Source organism: Tiliqua scincoides, chromosome 3, assembly GCF_035046505.1.
Source record: "Tiliqua scincoides isolate rTilSci1 chromosome 3, rTilSci1.hap2, whole genome shotgun sequence".
Lineage (NCBI taxonomy): Eukaryota > Metazoa > Chordata > Lepidosauria > Squamata > Scincidae > Tiliqua > Tiliqua scincoides.
In genome coordinates, this window is record NC_089823.1 from 199,276,043 (window position 1) to 199,291,985 (window position 15,943).

Sequence of the window (15,943 nt, forward strand, 5' to 3'; positions counted from 1 at the left end):
ATAATCCTTATTGAACAGGGCTGTTGTAAGAATTACACCAGCATACTACATGTGAAACACTTTGCACACTCAGAAAGTGCTAGATAAATGCTGCTAAGAAAGCATACTTTCTCTCACCACTCAAAGCTGAAAAATTGGAAAACGTATCCCCTTAGTTACCTTGCAAAGCTGGCCCACCCATGAGAAGTGTTGAAGACTTCACCTCAGGACTGAGTTGGGGAGGGTGGTGTGTTAACAGATGATGCACTGAACACTTTGCCTGCTTGCCACCCACCCATCCCCAGGCCACTGCCTGCATGGAGTCTGGTTCCATTCAATTCTTGCATGCTAGCACACAAGAGAAGGATTGGGAGGGCTGGCTCTCTCCCGTCTGGTGCTCCTGTGGCCGACAAGGCCAATGCTTCCTCTAGGGGCCAGCACAAGGACTGCTGGGAGCCCAACATTCCCTCTGAAGCCTTTAAAGGTTGTGGCAGTACTTGGAAGAGGAAGAGAAGGGAAGTTCATGGGGTTGGAGCAGCCCATCTTTCTCCTCCAAGTCCCTTGCTGCTGTGGCCACCACTTCCCCATGCGGCCAATGAAGGAAGTATCTGTTGGCTGCTAAAAGCAGCAGCAACTCTAGACTTAGAGGTGGAAGGTATGTAAAGCAGGGAGTGAGGACATCTTACCCTCCCTTCTTGGACTTAGAATTGCCATAATCTCCACTGCAGCTGCTTCCACTAGAGGTAGGCAGAGAGAATGCAGGGAGCAAATTTGCTCCCTGCATTCTCTCTGGCAGCCACCAGAGAGAGCAGCAGCAGAGACAGCAGCAGTATTGGAGTCCAAGGAGGGAGGTACATTCTCCTTGAGCTCCCACACAGGCATGCAAGTAGATCCCTCCCCAGGGCACATGTTTGGGGGGGGGGGAGAGGCTGCAAGTGCATGCTGAGTGATAGAATTTCTTCTATCAGAATTGGGGGGGGGGGATTCAGGTGGCAGTTCCGTATAGACCACTTCTGCTACCTTGTAATTTAGACTTTACACTCCATCAGAGTGTTTAGTAACTCTTTCAAGACTTAAGTAAGTCTGCAGCGCCATTATGGGGAGAGAATGATTTCTGTTGACACTGCAATCAATTAATCAATATATCCAAGTTAAATCAGATGCTAGCACACTGCATGCCCAAAAGGCTCGGTAACAACCCTTGATCACAAGTCAGTTCCAAGTCTTAATGTTTGTGTTCAGCAGTATGCTACACTGAAGAAGTAATTTGGTAAGTACCAGTGCATTCAATCCCAGGAGCAAGAGAGAAGTGGAGAAAACTAGAAAGAAGAGGGATTCCCTTGTATTGAAGGCAGTCACCGCTGAGAGCCTAATGCTCCAGAATTTGAAATAAACGTGATTCCTCTACTGGGAGAACAGAAACAGGGAGAGGCTGGAACACCTCCTCACCTGGTGAGATGTCAGAGAAGAAAAATGTACATGGGTCTGTGTTAAATCATTAGCACAGTATTCATTGCCAAACAGCTTACAGCCAGGATCCCTTGCCAAGCAGACGCCACCCTACAGGCTATCCCCAAAACATGCCTGTGCTTAGTCACACCTTCTTTTGTGTCATTTCTCCTTCCCTCACCCATGCTATGGATTGTTGTACAGCACCTGAAGAAAAGAGCTGAGTTGCCACTGCCAGGAAAGCATCCGTCACCACAGTTTCCGAGTGCAGCGAAATATTCAGTTGTCGTGCAATGTTGCGGTAAAGACTGGGCCGAATGTACTCCAGCTCATCACCTAAAAAACAAAACAACAACAACATATTTACTTATTTATTTAAACATTTGTATCCCACCTTTCAGTTAATAGTTCCACAGTGTGGTATGACAAAAACAGTCAACACAATGCAAATTCTTAAAATCAATCAAAAGAATAGCACAACACAACAAAATCCGCCACAGAAAGAACCGAACACAACCCAATTCCTGTTTACTGAGGGTCAAACTAGATGACCTGCCAGATGCATGATTGGGGCCTGTAGTCTGGGGCACCACTTTACTAGGTCCAATTTTAGTCTCCATCCATCCTGTTTCTAATGATGGGAGACACCAAAGCAAGGCTTCCTAAAAAAAAACAAAAAACCACGCACAGGTTTGATCACATAAGAGCAAGTGATCTTTCTAATACCCGGGTCTTTGTAGACTAAAAATCAGTACATTGACTTGTGCCTGAAAATCCATAATACATAAGATGTATTTCCTGTGAAGCAGTTCTAGTGAAGATACCAGTGAGGCAGTTTTAAAACTAGCATGCTCTTTGTGTACTTTTGGTCAAACATGTTGTATTTTGTGCCAAATGCATATTCCTGAGCTCCACATGCAACTCAACTCAGTAGCCCAATCTGGCTGTTATCAGGACATGGATTTCTGTAGCTAGCCAAGATTCCAACCACATACTGATGCTGCATTCTGCAGTGTGCAATAATAACAAAGAAGGAAATTTAATTATACGTAGGCCATGGTAAGAGTATGACTGCTCACAGCAACATGAAGAGATGCTTCTAAATTAGAGGTCTGCAAGGGGGGGGATCATTTTATGACCCCAGTTTTGCTGTTAAAAGATTTGATCTGTTCCAGACTCACTGGTTTAATGAAATTAATATTCTCAATTGTGCTGGGTTTTTCATTTCAACACTCACATTTGTTTCTGTGCCTCTTTTTCTCTTGCTTCTACTGCAGTTGCCACCTCCTGTGGCTGCAGTGTGCAGCAGAGGTCTTTTGGGGGGGGGGGGACTAAATGGCAACTGCCACAGAAACATGGTGTTCCAAAAATGAATCTGTTTGTTGCACATCAAATTTGTTTCCAAACAAATAGAAAATGAACTGAATGGGCCCCTTTTGATTCAATTTTCACTTGATCAAAAAACAGGTGCACACCCTAATTCAAACAATGCTAAATCTTCTCAGGGTCTTCCAGGAATGAAAAGCTTCCTCTGGAACCAAATGTCACCTCCATCAACACACTAGCAAAAAGATAGACCTGTAGTTCACCCTGGATAATGCATCCTGAGATGAACCAATTATTTGATTGCACCAATATGTCTCCCCACTGTACTTCTTCCCTAACACCCACTTTGGGAAGAGTTGAAAGGAAATGGCAGTCAAAACAGTCATTGAACCAATTCCTTATATAAAAGTGAGCTGAAAATGGCTGGGTGAATCAGTCCGTTGATTCATCCAATGTCTGCAAAGCTTTAGTTGAATTAAGCTAAATTCATTTGGCAGAATGGCTTCTTGGTGAAATGTATGTGATGGAAGGAAAGGGTGCCTCATGTTTGCTTTGCATCCTTGTTGCTTGGGAAACACAGACAGCCACAGAATAGGGTCTGGAGTCATTCTACCAGGCTACTGGTGGAGCTGGGCATAAGACTGAACCACAAGAAGTCTTCTGAGCTAAAGCTATATCTTGTGAATACTCATCTCACATTTTATTTTGGTTTTTAGTACACACCGTCTTATTTCCCTCCAGGAACTACAGATTTCCAGGACTTCGGCATAAATGCAGATTTGTGCAATACTTAGTCAGGTATCTTTAGCCTACCATTTGGCATGCTAAGATGGGTCACAACACAACAGCACTCTAACATGTCAGAGGAAACCCATCAGGGCCATGGTCAGGACCTATTGGACCTTGCCCCATCTGAATACGACCCCAAGTGTTTAGCTTACATTAAAAAAAAACACAAGAATATGTCTCTAGGCCTTTATATTGTCACTACTTTGGTTTCTCCCAATTGTCCTGCTACTGCTTGTCACAGGTTTCCTGTTCATATATGCTTTTTCTTTTTTATCATTGGTGTAAATATCTTTATTTGCAAAAGATATTCAACATTCTGCCATTCTCCTCAATTCAAGGCAGCTCATGACAGGAAATACAAGAGTTATAAAACAAAAGAGCATACTAGAAAAATAATATGCAATGTATTTGTATCCATATTCCCACAGTTTTGCTCGAGTCCAAAAGGAAAAACAAACAAACCAGGAGCCCCTGCCTCAATGGTACAAGTAAATTCCTATAAAACTTCATCTAATATTACTGCCATCTCCATTTAGTGACATCTGTTTTCTGTAGCAGGGGTAGCCCAAACCCTGGCCTGGGGGCCATTTGTGGCCCTCAGGGACCCCCAATTCAGCCCATGGGGAACTCCCAGTCTCCAATGAGCCTCTGGCCTGCCAGAGACTTGCTGGAGTCTGTGCTGGCCTTACACAACTACTCTCAGCACAACGGCAAACTGTTCGACCATTCATGTGAGCGGTGGGCTGAGGGCTCCCCCTTCTGCTTATTGTTTCACATCTGTGAAGCAGCAGTGGCAGCAAAGGAAAGGCCGGCCTTGCTTTGCACAAGGTCTTTTATAGGCCTTGAGCTACTGCAAGACCTTCATTCATTAATATAAGTGCCATCTCTAATATATTCAGTTATGTAAATTTATGCAAATTTTAAATGTAAATTAATTTTTTCCCCTGGCTCCCAACACAGTGTCAGAGAGATGATATGGCCTTCCTACTAAAAAGTTTGGACACCCCTGTTGTATAGTATCGCTCTTGCAAGAGTAACAGCCCAGTCCTATCCCTCACCAGCCACACATGATGCAACAGCGCTGACAGAGTGTGTTGCTATATATGCAGTGGGGGGGGGGGGAGGAGGAGATCACCAGATGGCCTGGGAGAGATAAGTAAAAATCATTTTTACACCTCCCCATAAGCCATTTGGCTGCCAATGTCTCCTCGGACCTGTGTTAGCTTTTTATCTGGTGTAAATTTTAAGAGCTTTGGGGATATGTTGGGAGTAGAAAAGTAGAATATCTTGATGCGCTGATCCTACCGAGATTCTCCCCTCCCATCCCTTGTATGGCCTGATCCCTGCTCCAATCCTCCCCCAAACTGCTCCTGCCATCACCTTACCTGCTCCATCAAGGTGTCCAGGAGTCGCTGGCGCAAGCATAGATCTACCAGCCATTTGTGCTAACAGCTCCAAACCACATAACAGCAGTGTGGTTTTTGCACAGTTGGAACTGGGCTGATCACAGTGGATCCCACAATCCACTGCCAGAGGCCCTGAATAGGATTAGGCCATGATGATTTATCTCAAGACTCAAGGCATGTGAATTTACAGAATCATAGAGTTGGAAGAGACCCACAAAGGTCTAATTGAGTAATTGGATATTAACACACATCCTACCATGAACCATTACACTTATTGTGTAATAAATCCTCTAAGTGGGGCCAAGACGGTCTTAGTGCTATCTTTTATCTCACTGCAGCAGAAGCTAAGTGTCATCATGACTCTTGTACAAGATTCAACAAGCATAAGAGAGCATCCGGCTGCACTGTGCTCCCAGTTGGTTGCTTGCAGATCAGGCCTTTTTACCAAAATATGTGATTTCACAGACTGCAAAACACGTCAAGATTCTATTCCTGATTTGATTTTCATAAAATATACCAATTTCTTGGGCTGTAACAGATTCCTATTTGCACTTCCCTGGGAATAAGCCCCACTGAACACAATGGAACTTACTTCTGAGTAGGCACGGCTAGGACTGCACCATTGGAGACATTAGTGCTGGGAAGGGGTGAAAGCTGTGGATAGGGACCATTTCTGACATGGTGTAGTTTAGCCTCCTTTGTTGGGATAAAGGGTATATTTACACACCATACACCATTAAGCAACATTGAAGCAATTATGCAGTAATGATATTTAGCGGACAATAAGCCGAACTACAAATAATACAGACACCCAGAAAACCTCAAACAGATTTTGCCTAGCACAAAGACTCCACCCAAAAGGACACTGCTGGCTATAGAGACACACACACAAACATGATCATTGAAACAAAGCAACACACAACCACATACTGGAATTTAAGCTTTGTGTTTCTCTGGCCTTTGTCTTGAATATGTATTATCCCTGTGTGTACAGGAGGGGGATGGCACAAAGTGGATTCCATGAGTAAGGACATGATTATTCACCATTTTCTATGGGTATTGGGGTAAATGCCCTGATCACAGTTCTGGATCCAATTGGAGAACTGAAGGGAAGTATTTTTGGTGTTGGTCAAATGGTGAGCCACTTCCCTTCTCTGCTATGGCCAACCAACAAGACATATGGTCCAGGACCTCATCATGTTTCCATGTTACTTTATGCACACCAGTTCAATTTAAAAAGTTGAACGGGTGTCTAGACATATTAATGTACAATCCCATATCTTGAAAAAAGAAAATTGCAACCAAATGTGGTCAAAAAAAGTTAAAAACAAATGTTTGAAACTGTGCCCGTGAACCAGAGCAAGTGAAAGAATGAGAAATGGAACGCAGAAGAGATGACGGAATTAGGGAATGCTCTTGGGAGATTCTGTAATTGGCAGATAATGGAGAGACAGAGGTGGAGGCGGGAATAGTAACCTGGAGGCATCCCCAGGCAGGAAACGTCAACACTTTGTGAAACTGTGGCCAACTCACTTTCAGAAGTAATGACCTAAACAATTTATTGCAATGGAAAAATCAAACCACTAGAGAAACAAGGTAAGTATGTGTTCATACAATGCCCATTACACACAATGTGCATCTGTTGCAGCTTGTGCCTATCACAAAGCAACACTAAAATGCTTACCAGTGGGTGTGAATGGCCATGTCATGTCATGCAGCAATGCAAATAATGCAGAGACAGATGAGTAATGAGGATGACTTATGGTGCAATCCTAGGCATGCTTTCCTGGGAGTAATCCCCACTGAACACAGTAAAACTTACTTCAGGGTCAACCTACAAAATATTGCACTGTACATATGTAAGACATATGTAAGACAGACTAATAAATCCAATTTTGTTTCTGGCTTTGATGTAGTCACTGCCATCAAACTTGGTTCTGTTGAACATAATTGGCAATTTTATAAACTCTAAACATGCCTATAAGAACAGGTTATATTACACAATTTGTTTTTAAATGTATCAAACAGCCAGGGTTGGTCTGCATCAAAACTTTGTGAATGAGTAGTGCTTTTATAAAATGTATTTGCTTTTTCTTATATTTGAAATGAGAGCAATGTTTAGCTTACTTCACCTGAACAATAAATATGATATTTTGAAACAGAAAGCTGTAAAACTGCAAAATATGTGCCAAATAAGTCACAGGGGTGGGCAAACATTTTGGCAGTGTTGGTGGCCGGGAAAGAAGAATTAATTTACAGTTCAAATTTGAAAACATTTACATAAATGAATATATTAGAGACAACGTATATGAATGAATGAATTTTACTGAGCTTATTTATAATATGCATGAGAACTATGAACTGTTTGCCACACACCTCTGGCACAGTGAAAACATAAAGACCATTACCTTCTTGGAGTGCCCCTTCGCAAGGAGGGCTTTTACATTAGCTCGCTGCAATGTGTTGCCTTCTAAAGACCTACTTGGCAGGTTTAGAAATGCCCCGAAGGAAGAACGAGTCTGTAACTGTGGCCTTAGAGAGGTAGACTCTCTTTTACACATTGTTTTGCACTGTGTTGGCAATCATGTGCCTAGAGATCAGTACCTTCTCCCATTATTAAGAACTAAAAAAGGTCTTTCTGAGAATGTTTGCCTACAATTTTTGTTAGCGGGAGATTCTAAACTTGTGACCCTTCCAATTGCGAAATTTTTACACCTGAGTAACTTGAAGAGGGCTAATCTGTTGGTCCTAAGCAACCTGGAGTTACCGCGCAAGTAAATTGTTGTGTTTTAACCTTTATCTTTATTTGCTTTTTAACATATATTTATATATTGGATTGTGTAGAGATATTATGTGTTAATTTTTATGCCTAATAAAGGTTTGATTGATTGATTGATTGATTGATTGATTGATTGATTGATTGACATACAGACCAAGTCAGAAACACATGGAGACATAAGTTGTTCAGAGGCAATGGGGGAGGGGGGTAAAATAATTCCCAGGAAAAAGAAGAAACACATGGAGACTGTAAAAGGCCTTGCTCTAACTTGGTCCACAGCTCGCATTTGGTGGTTGCGACTGGCAGTCATGGGCCAGCGTGGGCTCCAATAGTCTCAGATGGGCTGAAGGCATACTGGAGACTTGGGGACTCCCTACAGGCTGGATTGGGGGTCCCTAAGGGCTGCAAATGGCCCATGGGCTGGGTTTGCCCACTCCTGAAATAAGACATTGTCAGAAATACATGACACCAGTGCAACTGAGCAGCCATACTGGTGGACTCACCATTGTAATTTTTAGTATGAGGGTTAAGGTAGTTTTATTCAAGATATATGCACATTTTCAGTCAGTGGCGTCGCTAGGGCGGTGTGGGTGGTGTGGGCTGCACCAGGTGATGCGCAAGGGGGGGTGACGTGCTACAGTCACAGTGGTTAGGAATAACCCCATCATGCTATACCATTGGATGCTGAATTTCTAGCAGAATGCATGGAGCCCTATGGAAAGTGAATCTGAGATGTATTGCGCATTTACTCCTGTGTAGGCGACCGTGCCTTAGTCGTTGGAAAAGGGCAGGCTGAGAAGAATCCAACAACACCAGAATGGCTCCTATCTCATGAAAGCAGCCTCCCAAAAACACCCAAGAAGGAGGTCCCACCCTCCAAGCTGGCAAATATATTGAGCCCTATGGAAAGCTAAACCAAGCCACATGGTCGTGTTTACTTGAGAATAAGCAAACATGCCTTGGCTTGTGGCCAGGTCAGGCAAAGGGGAATGTGAAGCTATCAGAATGGTCACGATTTGATGGGACTAGAGCTCAACAAATGCTTAAGAAGGCAGCCTCCCCCCAACCGAAAAAGAACAACACAGAGGCTTCAGCTAGTAAGCTGAATGTTTTCTATTTTAGACTTGTAAAGCCAGGTGGGTCCTGATAGTGATATGCTTAAAATATTAGATCTTAAATTGAACTGGGTACTGCATAGGGCTGAAAATCTTACTGATATTTGGGGGGGGGGTGTTATCGCAGGCAGGCTACAGAGTAAATTCACTTGGTGGAACAGGGCTGGCTTCACCTTATTTAATTATTTGTTTTACTTTAATTTAATTATTTATAATTATTCATTTTAATTTGCTTTAAGATGTCACTTCCAGCCATGACATCACTTCCGGTGGGTCCTGGATAGATTATCATTCTAAAAAGTGGGTCCTAGTGCTGAAAGTTTGAGAACTGCTGCAATAAGGTGTTAGTAAGTTGACATCAGGTATGTGTGTGTGGCACCACTAGTGACCAAAATCACAGTTTGGGGAAATAATTCCATCATGTTATATATCAATGTGTAATTTCATGCAGAATGCAATGAAACAAACCACGCTGAAATCTCTTTATTCTATCAAAAGGTACAGCCAAAAAACCAGTGGGGGTGGGGCAATGGTACATCACCACGCCCACCACCTGGGTTGTTACCCCGCCCACTGCATGGGGTGACGCACTGACCTCCCGCACGAGGTGATGCAAACCCTAGTGATGCCACTGTTTTCAGCTTTATATTAATAATTTGTACCTTTGTCCCAAAACGTAATGATCCAGGTTAAGTACTAATGGCATTTGAATGCAACTGGGGTTGTGCAACATCAGGAAACACAAAGCAAGCAAAGCAAGCAAAACAAGATTTCCATTAGTGGGAACAGGTGACTGAAATGTGTACGTTTGGTATTAATTTAAGCAAAATGAACAAACCATCTCCAATAGTAGAAGAGAAACAAAGTTAGTATTCATGAATGTGGTTTTAACTTTCACATCAGTAAACCAGAAGTGGAGTAGGGCAGGGATAGGAGAAGGTATAGGTTGCACAAGCTATTGGTAGTACTTTTGGGTAAAAAATCACGCAAAGACCTTGCACAGATGCATCCAAGAGTGCTAGTTCACACACAATGCATTTTTGCTGATGCATGTAGTCTCAAACATTCTGGGACACACTTGTCCAGGTGAGCCTGTAACACACAGTGTTATTCAAACTGTGAGGCGCGGCTCTTTAGGGGGGTGCCAGGAACTCAAAGGGGGGTGTCCTCTCGCAGCGATACAGTCACACCTCTTGGCAGAATACAAGCCCATCTTTCGCCTGTGGTCTGCGCTTTTTTTAAAGCAGAAGAATTGGGAGTTGCTGCTGCCGCAGCCCCGCCCTCTGCTCCCTCCACTCCAAGGCTGCCGCCTTCTGTGTTTGCTGCATGTTGTTTCCAAAGCTCTTCGACTCCAACCCCCATCTGGCAAGTACCCAGCATGCTCAGCTTGCAGTCCTTAACCCTCGCTGATCCTTGTCTGGTTGGTTCCTTGTTCCCAGCCTGGGATCGATTCTCATCAAAGTGAAATCTCTTTTCAACCCCCTCCCTCTTCCACTCCCCCCTTTCGATCTCCAAACCTTCCCGCTTTCCTCCCCCTCCCCAAATAAAATGCTTCTTATTTTACCAGTCATCAGGACTCTTAAAGTTGCTTCCATGCAGTTGGCAAAGTGGGAGGGGAGAGACAAGCACACACTTTACTTGGCCAGGAGCAGAAAAAGGGTACTGTTTTTAAAGTGATTTATTAATCTTGTTGTTTGACTGAAGACAAAAGGCTGTATTTTTAAAGTGATGAATCTTGCTATTTGAAGGGAATACTTATCAGCCATTGATGAAGTGATTGCCAGCCCAATCCTATCCACACTTTCCTGGGAGTAAGCCCCATTGACTCTAATGGGACTTACTTCTGAGTAGACATGCATAGGCTTGAGCTGTGCATCTCCTAGTATAGGAGACAAATCAGCTTCCTAACCAAACCCTTATCAGCTCTGATATGTTTTCATGGTCTATTTTTGTTTTCCCCACCAGCTGCTGGAAAAATTTAATTCCATTAAATTAATAAAGGATTCAATCCTATTCAAGGAGAATGGGAGAAATGACTATTGGATTGGGGTCCACAGGGGTGGGTGTGTGTGTGTGTGTGTGTGTGTGTGTGTGTGTGTGTGTGTGTGTGTGTAATGTTGGTGAGACTGGTTGTTCACAAAGTTCATTTGATAAAACAATTCTATTGGTATGCTTACAAAGTTTTAAAAAATGAGTCCTCCTGGACCAGACAAAATCTACCTACTCCAGCATCCTGTCTCCAACAGTGATCAGCAGCTGATCATTTACAAAGCATGTATATTGCTGTGTATTAATATATTTTTAAGACCTGCATTTAATTAATGATATGATTAATATAATTAATATTAATATAGTTAATATATATTTAATATTATATTATAACATAATATAATATATTTAATATAGTTAATATTTCTGGCTACTTCCTGTTTAATGATGTCACTTTCAGCCCTCAGGAACATGATGGGGAATCATGGCCAACAGCCACGGGGGTCAAGGGAGCCACTGGCCGGAAACGTTTGAGTACCACTGCTGTAACTGCATACTAGGAGCCATAGACAGCAGAAATTCCTATCACAGTAGCTAGAAGTCTGGCCATAATCAAATGAATTGCTGCTGACTATTCACAGTTGCCTGGTTCACACAATACGCTTGTCCATATGACCCAGAATGGAGTACTGTTCACATAAATATTGCATATGAGACAGCACTATAAATTATCCGCTCAAATCTGGCCACAGCCTTCAAAGCGTCCTCCAACAGATATTCCCATGTTGCCTCAGAGAAGGCTCGGAAAAATTATTTTCAAGACAAGGTAAGCATAACTGAACGATTAGGTTACACCCTTTTTTTTCAAGAGAGTAAGTTACACCCTTTTTCAACAGCTTGTCAACCTTGTATCTAACCAGAAGAGAGATTGCTTGGGTTCCAACATGACAGGCACACAGGGCTTGCCTGAAGCTGTGCAACATGAATCAGGCAGACAGTCAGTGAGTAGGCTGAATAGTCAAGAAGGCTCCAGATATCTTCTGCCCAGATGAGTGTAAAATAGTTGGTGACATATTTAGCTCTTTCACACTCACCTGGGTGGGGGAGTCCTCTTTACTTTTCAGCTTCCTCACTGGCTTGGCTAATTAAGTGCTCCTCTTGTTCCCAGGTAGCCAGAGTGCTCAGCATTTTTCTTGACTCTGTATCCTCCCCACCAAAGTAGAGGGGAAAAAGATCAAGCAGAGTAGCCACATCCAACATCAATTTTCCTACCCACATTTTGTGAGCAAGCAGCTGGAAAGTAGCTATAAAGCCACATCTTAGCAATGAGGAAGATGTCCAATGCAAGACAGACACATGAAATTACCACAATTACCAAAGGATCAAAGTGGCCCCGAACTGCATTTTAAAATGAGGACTGCAACGTTTAAGGCTGTAATCCTATGCTCACTTTCCCACAGGTAAGTCCCATTGAACTCAAGGGGGCTTATCTCTGAGTAGATAGGCATAAAATTTCACTGCAAGTCAGATTTAGGACTAAACTAGATATGACAAATTGCACAGTGTGACCCTGGGATTTCTGGAATGTTTTAGAAAAAAAATCAGAAAGTGCCAGAAAGTTTTTCAAACAGAACATTTTTAGAATCATGACCAATGCCCTCCTGAAAAGGATAGTGAGGAGATAACCCCCTATGACCTGCATGTGCTTGCCCTGTGCAAGAAAGGAAATAAACATTTAAAAAGTGGATCCAAGCGTATTTGTGCTAGATCTTTACCCTGCCTCACAACCCACAATCCAAGGGCTTCTCTCGGGGGGGGGGGGAAGCTTCCCATGCAGTAAACATGTACTCTAGCCTCATTTATTGTGCACAGTCTACACACCTTCCCATGTAGTGCCTACATTAGGGCTGACATTTCCCTAGCTCCAAGCATAATTTATTGTAGCGGAGGAAAAGTCACACGTCTGCCAGGGAACACATTCACTCCGATTACGATTACTGTGTGGAATGTGGCTGTGCAAGCATCACAAGCATCAATTGGATATTTGTTAAGACTTGATCACTGACAAGCAAGCAACACCATTCCCTTCTGTTTTTCTTTTTGTTTTTTAAAGCTGTGAAACCACCACACATTATACAGCTCCAGCACAGGAAGTCTCATCTAGATACCTTAAAAAGATAAGAGAGGTAAATATTGCAAACCTGCTCAACAATGCTTTGCCACTTTGGAAATCCTTTGAATTGTCAGCTTGGAATATTTTTAATCTTTGTTGGCTGTGTGCCCCAATATTCCTTCTCTAGAGTTGACCATTAATCTACCCGGATTCCTTCTTTGAGCAGAGGCAATCAGCAGCATAGGTACTCTCCAACCTCCATCCATAACACATAGGCAGAATATTCTACACATGGGGGGGGGGGGGAAATCAGTGGTAGAGCATCTGCTTTGCATGCAGAAGGTTGCACATTCAAACCCTGGCATCTCCAGGTAAGGCAGAGACGGTTTACTGTATAAAATCCAGGACAGCTGCAGACAATCCTGACCCAGATGGATCAATGGTTCAATTCAGTATAAGGCAACTTACTATGATCCTATGCCGTTACTTCCATTTCAGTGAAAAGGGACTTGTGCAAGAATATTCCACAAGGATGGGGGGAAAAACTCTAGGATCATTACCCAATGAACGGCACTTTAGCTGTTTAATCAGGAGGTTAATTGATTACTGTATCAGTTACAGTTGCATAGAGTAGAACACTGGTTCTGAAGCAGCCATTCTTTGTTTTTAGATGCTGCACATGTATACAATAGGAGGCACTGTCTTCAGATAGGCAGTCCCTTCAATGGGTGAGAAAAGAGGAATGCCTCTGAAGATGGCACCTGCCATCTGCATTCTTAGAAGAACCTATATGAGAAAGAATACATATTTTTAAAACTGTTGCCCAGATAATAATAATAATAATAATACAGGTATTTATATACCACCTTTCTTGGTCTTTATTCAAGACTTTATTCAAGGTGGTTTACATAGGCAGGCTTATTTAAATACCAATAGGGATTTTTACAATTGAAAGAAGGTTCTTTCTTTCAAGAACCACAACATTCAGGTGTTTCATTCTGATCTGGTTTCACATTCTGGCCTCCATCCTCCCACGCTCAGAGCAGATGAAATAACTGGGCTTCAGCTTGTGAGCTGCTTCAAGGTCGGTCGCACGGTGCCGGTGGTCTCGAACTGGCGACCTTGTGGATGTTATCTTCAGGCAAATGGAGGCTCTACCCTCAAGACCAGACCTCCTGATGGTATGGGGAACCTTTTAAAGTCAATGAAGTAACCAATGAATCTAACCAATTAAATACTGTCGTCCTAAATATGCGATTGGGGGGCCACTTCGAGTAATCGTGCGATAGTAGACGCTTTCTGCATTATGCTCATTCTTTGGGAGACATCATGGTTATGACCTTCTTTGCTGCTGGATAAAGCCCAGAACCCATCATTATCCAGGACTGTTGTGTTACAACTGGGCCTCTCAGCATAGCTATTACCACTGTACAGAAGAGTTTTGAAAACTTCATTAAGGACTCTCAAAAGCAGTGATTATTTGCCACTTTTGCAATCTTCTGGCAGTTTAAATTAAGCCAGCCTCTAAGCAGATGGAATACCAGAGGTTTCAGAGAAACCTGCAAGGGAAACATTTGACTCTGAACAGTTGAATTGTTCCATGTGATCTGATAAAACCGCAGGAAGTGTGGTGTGTACATGCACAGGCCTGATAAGAGGGAATGTTACCCACTAGTACGGCCGTGTGGGGCAGGCTGCCTGCACTGGGAACATGGGATTCCTTCTAGGATAAAACAGAGAAGGAAGGAAGCAGAGGACAGCTGCTTCTGAACAGGAAAAAGAAACACTTTTAGTGTGAAGAACGGATAGGGCAAAGCGCAAACTCCAAACAGAGAAGGGTATTCTTTAACTACCAGAAGACTCTACCTTTGAGAGAGTGAGATGCTCTCCAACATTACATAATACATCAAATGAGATTTCAATTAACAGTAGCCTAGTGCATCACCTAAATGCATCTTCAGCTTTGGAAATAGAAAGTTCACCTTGTTGCTCTGTTTCTTTCAGATCTCCATCTTGGAAGGAATCTGTAAATTTCAAGTCAGCATTCCATCTTTAGATTGCATCAGTTCATTCTTTGATTTATACCCTGCCTATTGTCTTTCAAACTAAATGATTTTACAGTCCCAGCAATGGCATAAAAAGATCATTTGGCACCCAGGGCCCATACATTTTGGGTATCCTCCCCATGTCAAAATTATTTTCAGTAATAGTCATGATATGAAATGAATAATAATAATGGCCAGAGAAGAAGTGCAGACAATGAATGTTTTATTTTCTGAACTTAAATATATTAGGTTTCACATATGTGGTGAACATTAGAGATCCTAACCCAAAACAAAACAGGGAAGGAATGCCTATCAAGATAATACACAGTGGGCTTGCAGTCTATCACACATACAAAAGCAGTTTTGTTGTAATATAGAAGAAAGGCAAAACATATGTACGTTTATGAAGAATATAGTTGGTTTTCTGAAATGCTTGCAGCAAGCTATTTATTCCCAGTGGTAATCCCAGTGTAATCCACGTTTTGTTACTTAAGACAGCTGTGTTTTCCTTTTCTGGTTTTTTGGCTATAATGTTTGATAGAATAGAGATATTTCACTACAGTTTGTTTTGTTGCATTCTGCATGAAATTACACATCAAAGGATATATAACATGATAGTATTATTCAAAAATACCAAAATTTTTAAAATTAGACAGCAGCCTCTGTCCCCCCTCCCCCTGGCAGTTTAGCACCCAGGGCCCGCAGCCCTCCATGTACACATCACTGAGTCCCAGGTTGCTGGGGCTCCTTCAACATGCCCTCCATGCATATTTTTGCTTATCATCTGCCAGGTGAAAAATTCGGTAGATTCTACAGTTTAGAACTCAAAAGCTTGGGCTTCTAAAAAAAAAAAAAGTACTTTTGTTAGTCTAATAAAGCATTGTCTGACCTTGGACTGCAAACTGGTTACTCTGCTTGGAGTAAAAGCTCCCACGACATTTATTTCTAAGCAT

The 15,943-nt window shown here is 42.5% G+C and overlaps 1 protein-coding gene across 2 annotated transcripts in view; it reads right to left on the reverse strand.

Annotated features, from left to right (window-relative positions):
* Positions 1–15,943, reverse strand: part of BOK (BCL2 family apoptosis regulator BOK) — a 41,647-nt gene that overhangs the window by 16,032 nt on the left and 9,672 nt on the right. For both annotated transcript variants that reach the window (XM_066621198.1, XM_066621199.1), the window contains exon 3: positions 1,636–1,764. In XM_066621198.1, the coding sequence (XP_066477295.1) occupies positions 1,636–1,764 (129 nt within the window). The remainder of the gene's footprint in view (positions 1–1,635; positions 1,765–15,943) is intronic.